Raw genomic sequence first — 21,913 nt, forward strand, 5'->3', positions numbered from 1 at the left:
TATCTCATGTAAGCCCTGCGATAACCCCAGAAGGTAGGCAGAGCTGATGTTGTTATGCCCATTTGTCAGATGGGGACACATCTGGTGGAGCTAAATATCTTTGTAAGGTCAGATAGAAAATTGAAGATTTGGAATTCTACATTCTCTGAATGCAGAATTACAGAATTTAAGAGCTGGGATGATCCTTAAGAGATGAACTAATGCCCCCATTAGACACATGACCCATGCCTGTGGCAAGGGGATCCCCTAGTACAGCCAGGTCTGCACCCAGCAGTGTACCAGTGCCCAGGAGTCTGTGTCTCCCTGCCTTGCCCTTTCTACTCCAGCAAGCCCTGCTTTACCACATGGAAAGGACCCTTCAGGCTTTCCACTCCCAAGTCAGAGCTTTTGAAAGGATTTAGATGGAAAATGGTGTAAAGAAGAGGTCTTTTTTTCTCAGTTCCTGCTATATCTTTACAGCAAGAAGGACAAAAGCCACTTCCTCGGTGCCCTCAGGTGTCCCTGGAGGAGTGGGTCTGGGCCATACCCACAGGTCTGGCCTCTACCAGGGCCTGACGGGTCTGTAGGGCTGTCCCCGCAGCAGCTGTGCTCAGCTGCCTTTCTCTGAGTCTTTTTTGCCAGTGCTGGAAGGCCCCTAGACAGCCATGCACAGCAGGCCTTGGAACTAGCAACACTTGCCTTCTCAGTGCTTCCCTCCTCATTCCCAAGACCCATACCCTGCAACAAACCTATAGGACTTGGGGTCGTGGCTCAGGTTATCCCAGGACTTGCCTTTTACCAGGCCTTTGTATCCTCCCTTGTGGACAGACGATGAAGACCTTTCTAGGTCATAAGATGGAGTAGCATCAGCATGGCATTTCAGTTGAGAACGGGGCCGAACGGGGTCCATGTTAGGGTTTCCCTCATAGCTGACTCCTTCTTCTTTTTTTTAATATCTCCAACTATTTTATTTTAATATATAAACATCAATACATAATAGTTCAAAGAAAGTAGTTGTGATTATTTCAATATCATGCCAGAAAGTTTATTTGCTAAAACTCAGCTTCCATTTCTCCATTTTCTCAATTTTTAAAAAATGAATACAAGGTTACTTTCTTAAATGATTGTGTAAAACACAACTCTCAAATATGCTTAATGTTGAATGCCTAGTGTTTAATGCTAGGTTGGCTCCTTCTTAACTGTTGCCATCTTGAGCCAAATACATTCTCTTCTGAAGTTCAGATTCCTCACCTGTAAAACCGAGGTCAGAACACTCAGCACTAACACCGTGTAAACGTGCTACACACTGTCTGCAGGGAGGTAGATGCTCCCTTTGCCTCAGTTTCTTCATCCATCAGATAAGAAATTGCATGAGGTGTTTGCTTTAAATCCTTGTCTCCTACATTTTAGTATTCTTTGCAAGCCTTCCTGTTCCCAGTGCATTCACACCCTGTGGGGCAGGCCAAGCAGGTATTAGAATTCTGATTTTGAGATGAGGGGGGCTGGTGGGAGCCACCCCCCCAGTCTCAGGGTTACATAAAGAGAGCAAGACCCTGGGTTCCCAACCCCCAACTGAGCTCCCCAGCCCTGGCGGAACAGCCTCCTGCCCCACGCTCCCTCCCGCTCACCCTGCACTAAACCCTCCCTTCCTGCCTCCTGCCTCGGGCTGTTCAGACTTCCGCTATCACATCAGCCTGAAGACTGGGGACGTCCCTGGGGCCAGCACAGATTCCACAGTCTACATCAAGCTCTATGGGGACAAATCTGACACCATCAAGCAAGATCTTCTTGTATCTGACAACAACCTGAAAGACTACTTTGAACGTGACCGGGTGGATGAGTTCACCCTGGAGACCCTGAACATTGGACCCGTAAGTCTTCTTCCTGAGACCATGTGATGGCATCTTACCCGTTCACCTGCGTGTATCTGCACATGGATACACACACACACACACACACACACACACACACACACACACACACTTACAGACACACAGATGAACCCATTTTGAAGGAAAAAAATGCCCAAGGGCATGGGTAGTGAAGTATGTTGTTTTCCAGTTATGACCTAGAGCAGCAGAAGACATGTGAACAGCGGTCAAGCTTCCAGAATCTCTTTGGGGCTTGAAGATATATTCTTAGTGGTTGTAATCCCAACATTTCCTTTACCTCCATAGCCAGGACTGATGGACCTGGGTCCCAAACACTGGAGAAGGGGACTGTGGTGTACAGGGAAGGAAGAGAGGAGGAAAAGCTGTAAAGAGGGACTGAAAATACTTCCCAATTCCAAACTAGAGTGTATATCAGAGTGACGCTCAGGAAGCCTGTTTCAGTGTTTACTCCCAGGCCACACCTGAGAGACTCTGCCTTAGAGGATGGGGCCCCCAAGGGTCTCCCTCCATCATGTCTCCAGGTGGCCCTGCTGCGAGGGGTCTGAGCACTTCACCTGGAGAAGTGTGGATCTGACTGCCTGCACTCAAGTGTTGGAGACTTTTCTAGAAAGAGCTGGGCTTCATGTTATCACCTGCCCGTCTCAGGCGGTGGCTTGTGGAAACTGAGAGGGTTACAACCTCCCCTTTGCTAACCCCTTCCCCTCTTGGTGAGCCTCACCTTATTTCAGGTGCTCTGGGGAATGGTCTCATGTCAGTCATTTATATCTTGAAGGTAATGAGCTTAAATCAAGATTTTCCTTGATCCAAATGTATTTACATTTTAAGCTGAATTAATAATTGTAGACTGAAATGCTGTTTGCATTACTAAGGATTTCTGGCAACAGCCAACAGATAAATGAGACATCAGAGGGATGGGGGAGTGCGTTTGGGCCCTTCTTGTGTTTCTGAAACCCCCTCAACAAACAGCGTGGCCAAGAGGGTGGGAGCGTGGTTTCAGGCTGCCGACTGCCTGGGTCTGAAGCCCAGTGTTTCCACGTACCGGCCATGTGCAAGTTACTTCATCTCTGTTTGCCTCAGTTTCCTCATTACTATCAAAAGGGATCCCAATGGGATTGTTATAGCGTTAACTATGTTAGTAACACCCACATGCAGTAGTGTGTTCAATAATCACTAGCTGTTATTGACTGAACCATTGCTCACGTCCGGTGCTGGTCGTTGTGGAACTGACAGGCAGTCCCTGCCATTAAGGTGCTTTCTGTCACATCAGGTAGAAAATACCTGTCCCAGTCTTTGCTCTGTCACAGTCCCAGCACCACAGAAAGACAACAAAGCTCTCCCGTGCCCCCTGGCACACACCCCAAAGGCTCTCAGGCTGTGTCTGTAGATATAGTCGGTCTCCTTCCCGCAATTCCAGGGGATCGGGCTACATGCACTCAGCTGCGATAGTGCTTCCGTTACCAGCTGCAAAGGTGCACTTAGTATGCATAAGAGTGAGAGCAAGGCTTACAGGGACAATTTTCTAAACCTAGCCTTTGGGCACCAGACTCACGGCAAGCGTCACTCCTCCAAACCACCACAAAGAGGATCTAGGGGGTGCTGGAAGGGATCTCAAAGGCCATCTGATAATTCCATCTGATGTTAGAATTGCCCTGTATACAGCATTTCAAAAAAAACATAAGTCATTTGAATGTTGAAGAGCTAGGTACATTTAAGGATGGTAACATGATCATTTATGCGCTCATCTATGTTACCTGTGGGCAAAGATTAACATAAAATATAAAATAGTGAAGCAACTGAACTATGGAGTATTATAGGGAAAAAATGCACTTCAGTGCTAAGAGTGAGAGGAGGAATTGGACACAGAATGACAGAGCCCTAAGAGGCTGTCTGCATATTCTATCACCTGTAGGATGGCTGTGTCGAAGAAGACATGTAAAAATACGTACAATAGTGGATGGTTTAAAACAAAACAAAGCCAAATCACCAGCGTAGCTGTCAGAAGCTGTTGGTGAATATTTTGAACGTTTGCTTTCTTGTGCATTCACCGCATTCTTAGGAAGTCCACCACCTAGCTTTCAGTACATACTGGAGCTTTCAAAGCTCCTGCCATACCTGTTCCCACACTTGTTTCTCACAATGTACCCAGGAGGTGAGCTGGACTAAAGACTTGAGGACAGAGGCTCCAAGCAGCAGAGGTGGTGCCCTGGTGCCCTGGCTGGCTGGGGGCAGGCAAGCCTGGGACCCAGCCTCCTGCTGCTAAGCCTGCGCCTCGCAAGGGACTGGAGACCGGGTTGGGGAGGGCCATTTGTGCCGGTGTTTGGGGGTGGGTAGGGATGGAGGGATGAAGGTTTCTACGCAGTGGCTCCTTGCTCACTTGCACCCTGGGTTTCCTTCCAGATCAACCGGCTGGTGATCGGGCACGACGGCACGGGCATGAACGCCAGCTGGTTCCTGGGCAGCATCCAGATCCACGTGCCCCGCCAAGGCAAGCAGTACATCTTCCCTGCCAACCGCTGGTTGGATAAGAACAAGGCCGATGGGCGCCTGGAGGTGGAGCTGTACCCCAGCGATGTCGTGGACATCCAGAAATGTACGGAGGTGGCCGTGGTGGGACCGTCAACAATGTTCCCCGTAGGGTGGGGCAACAGGGAAGGAAGAGGGACTGTGGGCGACTTGGGTCTTGTCTCAAAGGGAGGAAGCTTCCAGTTGTCCCTGGTACCAGGGTTCTGGGAGGGAAACGGGGCTCCTTTTACAGATGAGGAGACTGAGGACTCAATGGATAAAACATTGTTTTCGGGGATAAAGGCAGCAAATGACTTTATTAAGAAATATACTTTCTGGGAATTCCCTGGAGGTCCAGTGGTTAGGACTCCATGCTTCCACTGCAAGGGAAGCCATGCAGCATGTGGGATCTTAGTTTCCCGACCAGGGATGGAACCCATGTCCCTTGCAGTGGAAGCATGGAGTCCTAACCACTGGACCTCCAGGGAATTCCCAGAAACATCTTTGAATGGAGGTGAAGTTCAAGGTGATCTGGCCACCATTGCACATGATGTGAGAGCCATAGATTAGGTAGGGGTCAGAGAAACAAGAGGTTATCTAGACGGTCAGGAAGACCGTGGGACCAACCCTGGTACAGACAATGTCCCTCCCCTCACCTGTGCGTTTCCGCACCTACCCTGAAAGCAGCCATCCAAGGCTCACTCCCACAGGAAGCTTCTCTGAGAAAGAACCCACTACAAACTCAGCTCTTCCTCTTCCAGGCTCCTTGTGTCTTTTCATTCTGTGCATTTTCTCTCCCCAACTAACCTGTAAATTCCTTGAGGGCTGTGTCACATATATACAAAGCATATACACATGCTTTGTAATGGTACCTGCCAGTATGAAGAATTAACTCCTTCCCTCTTTTTATGAGTTAAAACTTGATTTCCATCATAGTAATACAGGTACTAGTTAACAAGATAAAGACGAAAAAGCAGGAGTTCCCTTACCTACCTCTTCCCTCAACCCATCCCCTTTCTTCAGAGGTAACAGCTTTTTAATTACTTTAGCTTTTTCCTCTGAAATGTATCTCCATATTTTCAATAATATGCTTACCAATTTCTTGATTTTTCAGTCATAGACGTTAATTACTGACTTCCTACTATGCAAGAGGAGGATGTAGCTTTTTTAACACAGGCTCGTGTGCATCACGCACACACACAATCCCCTCCTTCCAGCCTTCAATAATCAATATTTGGTTTGTACATATGATAACCATGTAAATATTCTTCACTACTGACACCTACTTATAACAATTAAGTTTAATTTTTAGACAACTTTTTGTTTTTTCTGGAGTTAATAATAGCCTCATTTGTTCATTAGCAGAGTTTTTGATATACCCATCTATATTTCTATATACCCATCTGTATACCCACCTATCTGCCTCAGTGTGCTAGGGCTACCATAAAAAATATCACAGACTAGGTGGCTTAAGCAACAAAAATGTGTTTTCTGCCAGTTCTGGAGGCTGGAAGTCCAAGATCAAGGTGTCAGCAGGTTGGGTTTCCTCTGTCCTGGGCTTGCAGATGGCCACCTTCTCACTGTCTCTCACAGGGTCTTCCTGTGTGCATGTGCATGTCTGTGTCCCAATCTCTTCTTACAACGACACCAGTCATTGGATTGGGACCCACCTTAATGGCGACATTTTAACTTCATCACCTCTATGAAGGCCCTGTCTCCAAATACAGTCACATTCTGAGATACTAAGGGTTAGAGTATCAGCATGAATTTTGGGGGTACACAATTCTGCCATTACACCATCTTATCTCCATCTTCCCAATAGAACTAAAATTCTTTTCATATGTTCAAACCCAACAGGAATTCTGTTGCTTTCCTCTCTGCACTCTTCTCCCCCACTCCCTGTCTCAAGGGAAACTCTGTCCTGTTCTCTAGGCTGCCATGAAGCTGTCCTTTTGAGACTTCCTTTCTACTATCTTTTGGACATTCCATTCTTCTCTCATCTGGGTCAAATCTCCTGTCTCCTGGATTTCATGCCTTCCTCTGCTTTGGTTTATTCCCTCATTTTAGAGGGAACACATTCTCCTCTGCAATGGAAAATTTGAATGTCTGCAAATGTCTTTGGTCTACTCTCACCATTGATCCATAATTTGGCTTGTTAGAGAATTCTGAGTTCGAGCTCAGAGTTTAGAAGGAATTATTCTACCATCTTCTAGCTCCCAGGGTTGCATTTGGGAAGTCTGATGCCATTCTGTTACCCAACACTTTGGGTTTTTTCTCTCTAAAAGCCTATAGGATCCTATTTCTCTCCTTAGCATTCTGAAATTTCATGATGTCCTCGCTGCCTTTTGTGATTTTAGTTTCATCCAATCTTCTGGGAACTCACGGGCTCCTTCAATCTAGAAGCATTTTTTAGTTTTGGGACCCTTTTTTGTATTTATTTCTTTGACAATTTCCACCTCTCTATTTCCTCTGTTTCCTTTAGAACTGAACTTGTAGTGAGATGCTGGACTTCCTCTGATTTTCTTACCTTTCTATCATTTGTTCTTGGGAAATTTCCTTTTTGATCTTCAGAACTCTCCTTGACTTTACCGTTGCTTTGGAATATTTTATTTCAGCTAATACCACATTCATTCCCAAGAGCTGGCTCTCGTTCTCTGAATGCTCGTTTTTCTCTGTCCTAATTTTGTATAATCCTGGCTGCTATTTTTCTAAGAACCGAGAGAGGGAACTGGGTTCAGGGTTCTCTCCATTCACAATGCCGGCTTTTCCTGAGTCCCCCTGTTGTCCATCTGCTAGCCCACCCTCACTCCCAGCTGAGGCCAATATATCTAGTTCAACTTCTTCAGGCTCTCAGCTAGTCCTCTTGTTTTCAGCCCCCAATTTCTCACATTGCTATGGTAGTGGGAGATCCCTCATCTTGTTGAAAATAAGTCTTAACTTGAAAAAAATTGATTTTGTCTTATAGCATTGCTGAGAGGGCAAGTCTTGTAATAGTCACTTTGAATAAATATGGTCCCACAGTTCTGGGAGACATTTTGCTCTCCTGTGGGAAGTGCCCTCTAGGGGTAAATACCTGTAACACATTTCCACCCTCTAACAGCTTGATCAAGTATTACTACTTCAAAATACAGACAATTCTCTGTGTAGCTGTATCTGTTGATATCATCTGAAAGGTGCATATGTTTAAATGAAAATTATCATTTCAACCCCTCCTCCTTTACTGGAAATAAGGAAAAGAAACAAACACACAGCCTTCTACTTCTTTCTGCACTGTGGTATCTGCCCAGGGGTAGGCACACAGCAGAGGTGCCAGCTGGTGTACTGACTACTCTTCGTCCCTGGCTCCAGAGGACATGTGTGACACACAGGATAACTGAGCTCTGGAGTCTGATGGCTTGGGTTTGCCATTTCCAGCACCTACTCAATTCTTCTAAGCCTCAGTTTGGCAATCTTCAAAATGGAAATAATGGGGTTTATGATATTGACGGGAGGGTTGGATAGGATAATGCCTAAGAAGCACCAGACACAGGGTACAGGCTTGCGAAGTGTTTGCTTTGTAATGATTACTACTACTGTTATTACTAAATGTCCCATTTCTCCCCCATGTGCCCACCCAGTGATCCACTACGAGGTTGAGATTTGGACAGGGGATGTGGGCGGCGCAAGCACCACTGCCCGAGTCTACATGCAGATCTACGGCGAGGAAGGCAAGACAGAAGTGCTCTTCCTCTCCAGCCGCTCAAAAGTGTTTGAGCGGGCATCCAAGGACACATTCCAGGTGTGTGTGGGCAAAGCAGTGGGGTTGTCAACAGAGGGCCCAGCAGATGTCTGAAAGTGGAGGGATTGGTTCTCAGCCCTGGCTTCTTATTAGAATCACCTGGGGAGCTTTAGGAAAAAAGGGCTGCCTGGTCTACGCCTGCATCAGTTAAATCAGAACCTTTATGGTGGGACGTGTTTTCTGGGAATGTTTCTGAATGCTTTACCAGAGATACTAATATGCTGCCAATTCTGAGAACTGCTGGAGCAGGTGATTCTAATTTAGCAAAACACGGCATGAGACCCTTGGTTACTACATTCATTCCCAGCCTTGGCCTCCGATTCTACCACTCACTCAGCCTGAGGGCGGGGCCGTGCCTCCCAAACAGGATACTGGGAAGCTTGGAGTCTCCCGGCTGTGTTCTGAGGGCCCCAGGCCTCCTCACTTCCCTTCGAGTAGAGGAGAAAAAGAGATGAGAGTGCGAGCATGTCGTTGACAGGAGAGGAAGGAGGATGCAAGGGTGGTGCCCCTGGGGGCGGCACATGAATGTTTTATGTGGGACATGAGTGCGTGTGTGCATGTGTGTGTCTGCAGGCCTGTGTGTGCGTGAAGCGTATTCATGCTGGCTGGTCTATGAGTGTCTGTGTGCCCCAAGCAGCTTGGCCCTCAGCAAAGAGTCCTAACCCAGTGCCCAGCAGAGAGGGTCCTGGCTGAGCTGGGCCAGTGTCACAGGTGTCTGGAATGTTAGCACTGAAGGGGGCCTCCTGGAGTCCAACCCCTCATTACACTGCTGAGGATGCAGGGGCCCGAGCGGTTCACCTCTCTGAGCCTCAGCTTCTTTATCAGCTCAAACCTAGCTTCATAATACCTGCCTGGCCTGCTTCACAGCCCCTGGAAAGATCAAAATAGTCAAAGTCAGGGAATGTACTTGGGAAATCAAGTCATGCAGATGTAAGAGCAAGTCATCTTCTGGATGTGAACAGACTGCATGGCTGCACATGGTGGTGGCTGCATTCACGGCTGGGCAGACAGATGGGGGGAGAGGGGACAGCAAGTGAGCTGGCTTGCAAGGATGCTGTGACCTGGAAAGCACTAGAGAGGAGATGGAATGTGCTGAAGAAGGGACTTACCGTATTGAGAGCCCATCCCCTATGTAGCTGGGAAAAATAACGTTCCTCTTCCTGGGGGCCCTGGGCTCCATTCTGGCTAATAATTTTCTCACAAAGATGGTTTTGGCTGCATTGTGGCTTCATGAACCGGGAGTCAGAAGGCTCGAGTTCTCATCTAGGCCTGGGCTCCAATTATGGGACACTGAACAACTCATAGGACAGCCCTGGGCCTCAGTTTCCCCAGCACACAAGCAGAGAACTGGTGGGACTGGGCTTTAAGGATTGTCAAACACCCAGGCAAGGGCCCATCAGCACAGGGAGCCCTAAGAGTGGCCCGACCGGCAGGAACTCCATGTGAGCTGTCCCCTGAGCTCTGCGGGGGCCAGACCACCCCTCAGTAGGAGGCTCAGAACAGAGTGGCAGATCGAAGGTCAAGGACCTGATCCTCTGAAGCAAAGCTAAATCCACGGACACTGCCTTTTGAGCCAGCCACGTGCTAGGCCCAGTGGGAGAGAAAAGCAAGAACGAACAGTCCCTGCTCTCAGGAATTCCCACTTGATGTGCAGACACCAGAGCTCATGGGCAAAGAGGGCATCCAGGCCGGGCCAAGCTCTGGGCCCCCTCCCCTCTGAGCTCCCAGGGAGAGGAGACACTGGTGTGCAGGAGGGGCCTGGGGGAGACTTCTATTTTTTGAAAAATAACACTTATTTTTTGCTTCTTGCAAAATTTATATATAATTAATGCTGGAAAAAAAAATGTTCGGAAGGAGAGCACAGAAAAGCACAAACTAAAAAAAAATAAAGTAATAATAAAGCTCAGGAATGAGAATGAATAGGTTTTAGAGGTAGAGGAAGGAATGAAGGCATTCTGCGTGAGGGAATAAAGATGAAGATATGGAATTAAAAAAAAAAAAAGGAATGAGGGCTTCCCTGGTGGCGCAGTGGTTGAGAGTCCGCCTGCCGTTGCGGGGGACACGGGTTCGTGCCCCGGTCCGGGAAGATCCCACATGCCGCGGAGCGGCTGGGCCCGTGAGCCATGGCCGCCGAGCCTGAGCGTCCAGAGCCTGTGCTCCGCAACGGGAGAGGCCACAACAGTGAGAGGCCAGCGTACCGCAATAAAAAAAAAAAAAAAGGAAGGAGTGGTGTGTGTGGGGTGTGTGTGTGTGTGTGTGTGTGTGTGTGTGTGTGTGTGTAAAGGGGGAAAGAGACAGGGAGGGAGACCATCTTTGCCCTCTGTACAGGGGTTTAGAAGGACACCCGCTTGGGGGGAGGGGGAGGCGGGAAGGGAAACCAGGCTTGCGTGCACGAGAGGAGGAGCGGTGGCAACTTTGAGCTCAGAGGTCCCAGCCTCTTCATCCCACACTCCTGGCGCAAGACGAGCCAGGCTCCTCAAGGGGCGGGGCGGATGCCACCCCCCACCCCCAGCCACTGCCCCGCGCTTTGAGCAGCTGGAGGCGGCGGACGTGGGCCAGGTCTTCAAGATCCGGCTCGGCCACACGGGCGAGGGCTTCAGCCCCAGCTGGTTCGTGGACACCGTGTGGCTGCGGCACACGGCAGTGCGGGAGGAGGACCTCACGCCCGAGGAGGAGGCGCGGAGGAAGAAGGAGAAGGACAAGTTGCGGCAGCTGCTCAAAAAGGAGCGTCTGAAGGCCAAGCTGCAGAGGAAGAAGAAGAAGAAGAAGGGCAGCGACGAGGAGGACGAGGGGGACGAGGAGGAAGAGTCCTCGTCGGAGGAGTCCTCGTCGGAGGAGGAGGACGAGGAGACCGAGGAGGAGGAGGAGGAGGAGGAATTTGGACCCGGGATGCAGGAGGTGATCGAGGAGTACAAGTTCGACGCCCACCGCTGGCTGGCCCGGGGCAAGGAGGACAATGAACTTGTCGTGGAGCTGGTGCCCGCAGGCCGAGAGGGTCCCGAGCGTAAGCCTGAGGAGGTGTCATGGGGGGTGGCAGGGAGGGGGAGGGTGCCCAGCTCTCCTCTCACGTGGGGGGCCCATGGCTCTCCTCACCTGCCCTCTGCTGAAATGCCTCCACGGACAGTTCTTTGCTGGGGTTGGCATTGCCCTTGTCCTGAGACTCTTGGAAGGAGCCCTGGTATAACTCGCTGTAACTCCACGTGGGGGCCATCGGTAGGAGGGTTGCTGACTGTGAGTTTTGCCAGGACTCTCAGCCTCTTGGGCTTCATGGCAAAGGGAAGTCTTGGATAGGGAGGAGGGACGGGTTCAATTCTAGGTTAATGTAGATGCGGGTGTACCCGGAGGTCCTTCCTACTCCCACCATCTGGCTAGATCAGAGCGGTTGAGCCTTAGGTCCACCCCGAGGCCCAGGTGTCCTCAACACTGTGTGTTTTGTGTCCCCAGCCAACACCTACGAGGTCCAGGTGATCACGGGGAGTGTGCCCAAGGCTGGCACCGATGCCAATGTCTTCCTGACCATCTACGGGGAGGAATATGGGGACACGGGAGAGCGGACCCTAAAGAAGTCGGACAAGTCCAACAAGTTTGAGCAGGGGCAGGTAGGGCTTGGGCTCTCTGACCCCAGGCGGTGGGTGGGACCCAGATGGAGAGAGCCCTCTGGTGATTCCTGAGGCAGCTCCACCCAGCACAGCACTGCTGTGTCCAGCGGTGTGGTCTGTTCAATCCAGCCAGGTAGAATGGAAGTGCCTCTTCTGTAAGTACCGGCGCTTTGTGGTGGGGACCTAAGAAAGGCACAGGTGGGGATCAGTGCCAGGAAGCCCACAGCAACTAACTGGAGATAGTATAGGTAGCAGATGCTCAGGTGCTGAGTGAGTGGGGCAGGGGTTCAAGGAGGACGTGCTGGCCGTAAGATGGTGCTTTGGGGGAATCTTAGTGAGAAGGAGGGATGTGAACTGGGCCATGGTGGGTGACTATTGTGTCCATGTCTAAAGATTACAGTGAGAGAGGTGTTCTCTGAAGATGTGACCGCATGACAAAGACGTGGGAGTGGAAGTGTGGAAGGCCAGTTGGAGGCCAGTGGGTCTTCTCGCTATGCTGTGGTTAATGCCAAGCCATGGTGGGCGCTGCCTCTGGGAAGCTTGACGGGACCAATTTAAGGGGTGAGGGCATGAGAGCCTTGAAGGACAGGCTGAGAAGCCCGACCTGCATCCTGGGGCAGTGACGCCACGAAGGCTTTTGAGCATTTAGAGAAATGCATACCTCTCCCTCTTCTAGGTATAGTAGGAAAAGCATGGAAAAATACATCTGTCATTCTTGTCCTTTGAGATTTTACTACATCTTCTGGCTAGACTGTCTCTCATCTCACCTTTCCCATTTCTGCCCCTGTCCCAAAGCCAGATTCCCTTATCAACACAGAGGAAAACCAGAAATAAACCAAATTCATTAAAAATATTTCTGGGCTCATTGCTTGATTTATTTCAGATATCCCCTGCTTTTTCTTTCAACACTGCCTTCCTATGACCTGAGAATCAGGATTTATTTCTGTGTTTCAGTACTTTCATTTAAAAATTATAGCCACTATGATGGCTGGAATTGGAAGAAAATTGCTATAGAGGGTGTAACTGGTACAGCTGATGAAATTTGAATAGGGACTGTATGATAGATAATAGTGTGTTGACTTTAAGTTTCCTGAATTTGGTCATTGTACTCTGATTATATGAGAATGTCCTCGTTCTTAGAAAATCTATGTTGAAGAATTTGAGTAGAGGATCATGATATCTGCCATATACTTTCAAATGATTCAGAAAAAAAATAGAGAAAGGGCAAGAGAGTGTGGGAGAGAAAGCAAATGTTGCAAAATCTAAGTGAAGGGTATACAAAATTTCAATGGGTCCTGGTATCATCTGCTTCCTCCAGTGCATATGTGTATACTTGTATCGTACACAGTCTCTCTTCTCACCTGAATGGTGAGCAATCCAAGTCTTACACTCCGAATTCTGTCAATCACTTTAGATTTGCACTTTGGCTTATAGTAGGTACTTAATTAAAATTTATGGTTGAAGGAGTTTATGCACGTATGTGCACACGCAGCACGTGGTCTCAGCACACACCCAAGCAGCAAGCCGTACACACACACACACACACACACACACACACACACTCCCCATAACACAACTGGGAGCGCCCAGCCAACCTGTTTTCTCCTCTACTCCTCTCTTATGGTCACCTTCGTCACCCTCCTACTCCTCCCTCCACCTCGCGGGACACAGTGAAAGTGAGACCTCCCTGGCAGGTGCAGGTGTAAAGACAATAGTGCAATAGGTGAAGGGAATTAAGAGTTGCAAACTTCCAGCTATAAAATAAGTAAGACACAGGAATGGAATGTACGCATAAGGAATATAGTCAATAATGTTGTAACAATGATGGTAACTGGTCTTTATGTGGTGATCATTCCATAATGTATAAAAACAGCAAAACACTATGTTGTACACCTGAAACTAATATAATATTGTATATTAACGATAACTCAATAAACAAAAACCAATAGAGTAGACTGAACACCAGACAACTGACTGAATTTTCCATTCACCCTTCCCCCTGATGCTTTGGGTCTTACAGCCGGTCTCAGGCTGCCCCAGGTCCTGGGAAGGTGAAGCTGATGGCGAGGTGGGGAGGGCTGCCCCCCAGTGTGCTACTCTGACCCTTCCCAGACAGACACCTTCACCATCTACGCCATTGACCTTGGCCCCCTGACCAAGATTCGGATTCGCCATGACAACTCGGGCAACAGACCAGGCTGGTTCCTGGACAGAATAGACATCATTGACATGAACAACGAGATCACGTGAGTGGGACTGGAGGGGAGGGAGGGAAGGCCATGCCTGCCACGAAGTAGTCATGGAAAAAAGGGTGGGGGTGGGGTGGCTGTGATGGGTGAGGGTTGGGGTAGGGTGGCTGTGGTGGGTGAGGGTGGGGGTAGGGTGGCTGTGGTGGGTGAGGGTGGGGGTGGGGTGGCTGTGGCAGGTGAGGGTGGGGGTGGGGTGGCTGTGGTGGGTGCAGATGGGGGTGGGGTGGCTGTGGCGGGTGAGGGTGGGGGTAGTGTGGCTGTGGTGGGTGAGGGTGGGGGTGGGGTGTCTAGGATGTGGGTTTGGCCCATGGAGCTGGCTGGGTGGGCATTGCCTCCCTCCCTTCCCTCTCCCTGAGCAGCCCTTCAGCTGCTTGTCCTGTCAGGTGACAGTCTGGTAGGACATCCAATCCAGTTCTTGACTCCATCATTTCAGAAAGTAAGGTTTTCTGTCCTTGCCATGGCCCAATCTCCATGGCCAGACTTAGAACCCATAAGTCTCTCCATGTACAAAGTGACTTCCAGGACATTGTTTTAATGTTCTAGACTAGAAATAAGCAAACTTATTCTGTAAAGGCCAGAGAGCAAATATTTTAGGTTTTCAGGGCCATTTGGTCTCTGTAACAACTGCTCGACTTTGCCTTTGCTGCAGAAAAGCAGCCATAGATGATGCTAAGTGAATTGAAGTGGATGTGTTTCACTAAAACTTCATTTATAGACACTGAAACTTGAATTCCAAGTAATTTTCACATTTCACAAAATATTATTGTTTTTAGATTTTTTTCAACCATTTAAAGATGTGAGATCTCTGCTTAGTTTGTGGGATATACATAAGCAGGTGGGCCAGATTTGGCCCACAGGCCATAGTTTGCTGGCCCCTGCTCCAGATTCACAACTAGCCCCAGGAGCTCGCTCCCCTTATCTCCTCCTCTTCCCTCGCCATCCTTTCCCATTGGTGCTGTACAGTTTCTTTTCTTTGTTTCCTTGGTATTGAGCAGCAATAAGGGCTCTGTGCTGAGCCAGCTCCAACCACTTGCAAGTGGAGAGAGCAACTCTGAGCAAAGCCTGCCCTGGGAGATAGATGTAAAATCATGGGAGACTGGTTCAAGATGGTGGAGTAGAAGGACGTGCGCTCACTCCCTCTTGCAAGAATCACAACTAACTGCTGAACAATCATCGACAGGAAGACACTGGAACTCACCAGAAAAGATACCCCACATCCAAAGCCAAAGGCAAAGCCTCAATGAGATGGTAGGAGTGGTGCAATCACAATAAAATCAAATCCCATAACCTCTGGGCGGGTGACTTATGGACTGGAGAACAATTATACCACAGAAGTCCACCAACTGGAGTGAAGGTTCTGAGCCCCACATCAGGCTTCCCAACCTTAGCATCTGGCAATGGGAGGAGGAATTCCTAGAGAATCAGACTTTGAAGCCTAGCAGGATTTGATTGCAGGACTTCAACAGGACTGGGGGAAACAGAGACTCCACTCATGGAGGGCACACACAAAATAGTGTGTGCACCAGGACCCAGGGGGAAGGAGCAGTGACCCCATAGGAGACTGAACCAGACCTACCTGCTTGTATTGGAGGTTCTCCTACAGAGGAGGGGGGCAGCTGTGGCTCACCACAAGGATAAGGACACTGGCAGCAGAAGTTCTGGGAAGTACTCCTTGGCATGAGCCTTCCCATAGTCCACCATTAGCCCCACCAAAGAGGCTGTAGGATCCAGTGCTGGGTCACCTCAGGCCAAACAACCAACAGGGAGGGAACTCAGCCCCACCCACCAGCAGACAAGCCTATTAAAGTTTTACTGAACTCTGCCCACCAGAGCAACACCCAGATCTACCCACCACCAGTCCCTCCCATCAGGAAGTTTGCACAAGCCTCTTAGATAGCCTCATCCATCAGAGGGCAGACAGCAGAAGCAAGAAGAACTACAGTCCTGCAGCCTGTGGAACAAAAACCACATTCACAGAAAGACAGACAAAATGAAAAGGCAGAGGACTATGTATCAGATGAAGGAACAAGATAAGACACCAGAAAAACAGCTAAATAAAGTGGAGATAGGCAACCTTCCAGAAAAAGAATTCAGAATAATGATAGTGAAGATGATCCAGGACCTTGGAAAAAGAATGAAGGCAAAGAGCGAGAAGATGCAAGAAATGTTTAATAAAAACCTAGAAGAATTAAGGAACAAACAAACGGAGATAAGCAATACAATAACTGAAATGAAAAATACACTAGAAGGAATCAATAGCAGAATACCTGAGGCAGAAGAACGGATAAGTGACCTGGGAGACAGAATGGTGGAAATCACTGCCACGGAACAGAATAAAGAAAAAAGAATGAAAAGAAATGAAGACAGCCTAAGAGACCTCTGGGACAACATTAAACACAACAACATTCACATACAGTGGTCCCAGAACGAGAAGAGAGAGAGAAAGGACCTGAGAAAATATTTGAAGAGATTATACGCGAAAACTTCTCTACCATGGGAAAGGAAATAGCCACCCAAGTCCAGGAAGTGCAGAGAGTCCCAAGCAGGATAAACCCAAGGAGAAACACACTGAGACACATAGTAATCAAACTGACAAAAATTAAAGACAAAGAAAAATTATTAAAAGCAACAAGGGAAAAACGACAAATAACATACAAGGGAACTCCCATAAGGTTAACAGCTGATTTCTCAGCAGAAACTCTACAAGCCAGAAGGGAGTGGCATGACATATTTAAAGTGATGAAAGGGAAGAACCTACAACCAAACCTACTCTACACGGCAAGGATCTCATTCAGGTTCGACAGAGAAATCAAAAGCTTTAGAGACAAGCAAAAGTTAAGAGAATTCAGCACCACCAAACCAGCTCTACAGCAAATGCTAAAAGAACTTCTCTAAGTGGGAAACACAAGAGAAGAAAAGGACTTACAAAAACAAACCCAAAACAATTAAGAAAATGGTAATAGGAACATACATATCGATAATTACCTTAAATGTGAATGGATTAAATGCTCCAACCAAAAGACACAGGCTCGCTGAATGGATACAAAAACAAGACCCACATATATGCTGTCTAAAAGAGACCCATTTCAGACCTAGGGACACATACGGACTGAAAGTTAGGGGATGGAAAAAGATACTCCATGCAAATGGAAATCAAGAGAAAGCTGGAGTAGCAATACTCATATCAGATAAAATAGACTTTAAAATAAAGAATGTTACAAAAGACAAGGAAGGACACTATGTAATGATCAAGAGATCAATCCAAGAAGAAGATATAACAATTATAAATATATATGCACCCAACATAGGAGCACCTCAATACATAAGGCAAATGCTAACAGCTATAAAAGAGGAAATCGACAGTAACACAAAAATAGTGGGAGACTTTAACACCTCATTTACATCAATGGACAGATCATCCAGACAGAACAGAACTGGAACAAAAAATCCTAAAATTTGTATGGAGACATGGAAGACCCGGAATAGCCAAAGCAATCTTGAGGGTAAAAAACAGAGCTGGAGGAATCAGATTCCCTGACTTCAGACTATACTACAAAGCTACAGTAATCAAGACAATATGGTACTGGAACAAAAACAGAAGTATAGATCAATGGAACAGGATAGAAAGCCCAGAGATAAACCCACACACCTATGGTCAACTAATCTATGACAAAGAAGGCAAGGATATACAATGGAGAAAAGACAATCTCTTCAGTAAGTGGTGCTGGGGACTTCCCTGGTGGCACAGTGGCTAAGAATCCTCCTGCCAATGCAGGGGACATGGGTTTGAGCCCTGGTCCGGGAAGATCCCATGTGCCACAGGGCAACTAAGCCCGTGCACCACAACTACTGAGCCTGCTCTGTAGAGCCCGTGAGCCACAACTACTGAGCCCATGTGCCACAACTAACTGAAGCCCATGCGCCTAGAGCCCATGCTCTGCAACAAGAGAAGCCATTGCCATGAGAAGCCCGTGCACTGCAACAATGAGTAGCCCCCACTCCCCACAACTAGAGGAAAGCCGCATGCAGCAATGAAGACCCAACACAGCCACAAATAAATAAATATAAATTTTTTTTAAAAAAGTGGTGCTGGGAAAACTGGACAGCTACATGTAAAAGAATGAAATTAGAAAACGCCCTGACACCATACACAAAAATAAACGCAAAATGGATTAAATACCTAAATGTAAGAACGGACACTGTAAAACTCTTAGAGGAAAACATAGGAAGAACACTCCTTGACATAAATCACAGCAAGATCTTTTTTGACCCACCTCCTAGAGAAATGGAAATAAAAACAAAATAAACAAATGGGACCTAATGAAACGTAAAAGCTTTTGCATAGCAAAGGAAACTATAAACAAGACAAAAAGACAACCCTCAGAATGTTAGAAAATATTTGCAAATGAATCAACAAACAAAGGATTAATCTCCAAAATATATAAACAACTCATGTAGCTCAATATTAAAAAAAAACTAAACAACCCAATCAAAAAATGGGCAGAAGACCTAAATAGACATTTCTCCAAAGAAGACATACAGATGGCCAAGAGGCACATGAAAAGATGCTCAACATCACTAATTATTAGAGAAATGCAAATCAAAACTACAATGAGGTATCACCTCACACCAGTTAGAATGGGCATCATCAGAAAATCTCCAAACAACAAGTGCTGGAGAGGGTGTGGAGAAAAGGGAACCCTCTTGCACTGTTGGTGGGAATGTAAATTGATAGAGCCACTATGGAGAACAGTATGGAGGTTCCTTAAAAAACTAAAATTAGAATTACCGTATGTCCCAGCAATCCCACTACTGGGCGTATACCCAGAGAAAACCAAAATTCAAAAAGACATATGCACCCCAATTTTCATTGCAGCACTATTTACAATAGCCAGGTCATGGAAGCAACCTAAATGCCCATCGACAGACAAATGGATAAAGAAAATGTGGTACATATATACAGTGGAATGTTACTCAGCCATAAAATGGAACGAAATTAGGTCATTTGTAGAGATGTGGATGGACCTAGAGATTGTCATAGAGAGTGAAGTAAGTCAGAAAGAGAAAAACAAATATCATATATTAACACATATGTGGAATCTAGAAAAATGGTACAGATGAACCAGTTTGCAAGGCAGAAATAGAGACCCAGATGTGGAGAACAAACATCTGGACACCAAGCGGGGAAAGCGGCGTGGGGGTGGGGTGGGGTGGTGGTGGTGCGATGAACTGGGAGATTGGGACTGACATATATACACTAATATGTATAAAATAGATAACTAATAAGAACCTGCTATATAAAAAATAAATAAATAGAATTCAAATTTTTAAAAAAAAGGCCATTCAGAGAAAGAAAAATTAGAGCAGCAAATTTGCTCTCTCTCTCGAAGAGACACCGTCTTCCCCGACAGTGCCTGTGGCCTCCCATGACCTTTATTAGCTCAGGAATAAGGCCTTTGCAGCCAAAAGGGTAAATGAACACTGACCTCATCCCTCAGCTGCCCCTGGACCCAGTCATATGTCTCCATGCAAAGTGACTCCACCCTGACTCCCCTTTGCCGCTCATGCCCCACCCCCAATCCATCGCCACTGTGTCAGAAAAGCTCAGCCAGACCCCCTCTCCCCATCTTCAGCACCCCCTGGTCAGAGCCTCCTGGCTGGTGCCTCTGCTTCACCCAGGCCCTCCTAGTTTCTACAGCCATCCAGCCCTTAGGCCACGTCCCTCCTCTGCTCACACCCCGCAGAGACCTTCTTGGTGATGAAACTTGGGGCCCAGCAGCCACACAGAGTGTAAGGGGAAGAGCAGGGGCAGAAACCCAGAGTTCTGGAATTCCAGACCCACTCTGTTGCTACGCTGCTCTTCCAGTACCACCAGTTGACATACTTGATGTGCTCCAGCCTTTTTGCACAAAATGGGAACACATTAAATACATTTTACAGCGTTCAGTTTTGCAATCCACTCATTCCAGTTTAACTTTCAAGTGAAACTCATACTCTTAGTGGCCCCGAGCTTTGTTCCAACGCTCAGTTTAAACCTCCTGTTGACCTGACCCAACCCCTGGCTCTTCCTTCCATTGCCCTTGCTTAAGTGGAGTGGTGGGCATACCTGCCCAGAACACCTGCATGCCTCTCTTCCCCTTTGCTTCTGAAAAATCCCTACCTACTCCCCTCTGCAGACCTGCCTGAGCAGGATTCATTCCTGTGGGAGGAAGGGGAGGGGCCAGTAGGCCCAGTCCTCCACTAGACCTCCCGTGAGTGCTTGTTGTTGCTGTGAGGATAGAGGCTAAACGTCCAGCGCTCAGGCCCATCCTGGCTCCAGCTCTGGTTCTCCTGCCTGCGGAGGCTGCGGCCATGGGCGAGTTAAGAGCCTTTAACTTCATGGTGCAGGTATCTCAGGGACCACGGGGGTGGTGCCAAGAAGCCAGGCTCTGATTCCCCACGCGTGCGCTCTTCACGGGTGTGGGAGGGCTTGTGCCTTCCCCTCTTACTGACTTTTTTCTCTCCCAGCATCAGTCTCCCCCAGCTCTTTCTTTATGCATCTCTCTCCCTCTGTCCCTGTCCTCCTCCAGCTTCCCATACTCTCATTACTCCACCTCGGCCCCAATCCCACTCTTTTCTTTACTTCTGTCTCTCTCCCTTAATCAGCCATAATTTAGAACTAAAGCCTATTATTCATAAATTAGTAAAAGTTTAACTTTCCCACTCATATATTTGAAACCTGAGAAGTGGAACGATATACATTTTTCACTTAAACACTAATGTCATAGCAATTTGGTTTATATCTCCCAAGGTTGAGCTCCTCCCACCCTTTAAATCCACATCTCTCAATACACAGTTGCCCCTCTGTGCCCCATCCGAGCCCCTGGGCCGAGGTGGCGTCCTCTGGCGCTGCCCCTCTACCATGCTGACGTTGGGAAGCAGTAAGGACTGTAGGAGGAGGTGGGGCTCAGACAGGGACGAGACCCCTGGCCTATACTGCTCCCACCTCTCCAGACTTTGACCAGACCCTGAATGCATCTTATGCACCTGGACAGCGGTGGGGAAGGGGTGCAGATGGGGCTGTAGAGATGGGCTGCATCCCCAAACCCTCTGAGTTGTTCTGGAAGCTCAGGGGCCCAGTGGGAACTGTCCAGCCCACAATCTCCAGAGATCCCAGGCATGGACTGAAGAGGAAGAAAGGAAGCGTAAGAAGAATCATCATCATTTCACATAGTTTTAGCAAATTCCTAACCAAGAGCACACTGAGAGCCAGGCATTTTTTTGAAGCACTTAAAGATGTTTGAGTCAGGAAATTCTCACAACCAGCTATGAAACGGGCACTATCATCCTCATTCTACAGAGGGTTGCCTGATAAACCGCAGAATGGCCAGTTCGATTTGAATGTCAGATAAGCAATGGATAATATTTTAGTATAAGTGTGTCCCCAATACTAGATAGGACATACTTATATTGAAACATTATTACTTGCTTATCTAAAATTCCAATTTAACTGGGAGTCCTGTGACTTTATTGGCTAAATCTGGCAACCTTTGCACAAAGACGTAAAGAAACTTGTTCAAGCTCACGTGACCGTAGGCGGCAGAGCCAGGATTCAACCCCAGTCTGGCTCTAGAGGCGAGTCCTCATTTCCCGCACCCTGCTGCCTCTCTCGGCCCCAGTCCTTCTTTCCCTTCCGTGCAGGCGCCTTCCTTGCTCTGGGTTCAGCCTCTCCACTGAGGAGTCTACCTTGGACCTCCCTTCCCTGGGTGGCGCCCGCTGTCTGCTGTGCCAGCTCCTTAGCCATACTCTTTGCACCTTCCAGAAGCATATTTGGGTCATTCCATTAAAATCCACTAATTCAGCCCTTGGGTATGAAGCCCCTCCTATGTGTACAACATTCTCTGCCAAAGTGGCTCTGGCTAACAGGTTGATTGT

The 21,913-nt window shown here is 47.8% G+C and overlaps 1 protein-coding gene across 2 annotated transcripts in view; it reads left to right on the forward strand.

Moving 5' to 3' along the window:
- LOXHD1 (lipoxygenase homology PLAT domains 1) overlaps positions 1–21,913 on the forward strand; it is a 198,858-nt gene that overhangs the window by 92,258 nt on the left and 84,687 nt on the right. For both annotated transcript variants that reach the window (XM_065889869.1, XM_065889870.1), the window contains exons 16-21: positions 1,654–1,850; positions 4,269–4,461; positions 7,991–8,151; positions 10,687–11,155; positions 11,596–11,750; positions 13,863–13,996. In XM_065889869.1, coding sequence (XP_065745941.1) covers positions 1,654–1,850; positions 4,269–4,461; positions 7,991–8,151; positions 10,687–11,155; positions 11,596–11,750; positions 13,863–13,996 — 1,309 coding nt within the window. The remainder of the gene's footprint in view (positions 1–1,653; positions 1,851–4,268; positions 4,462–7,990; positions 8,152–10,686; positions 11,156–11,595; positions 11,751–13,862; positions 13,997–21,913) is intronic.

This window comes from Phocoena phocoena, chromosome 13 (genome assembly GCF_963924675.1).
Source record: "Phocoena phocoena chromosome 13, mPhoPho1.1, whole genome shotgun sequence".
Taxonomy (NCBI): Eukaryota; Metazoa; Chordata; class Mammalia; order Artiodactyla; family Phocoenidae; genus Phocoena; species Phocoena phocoena.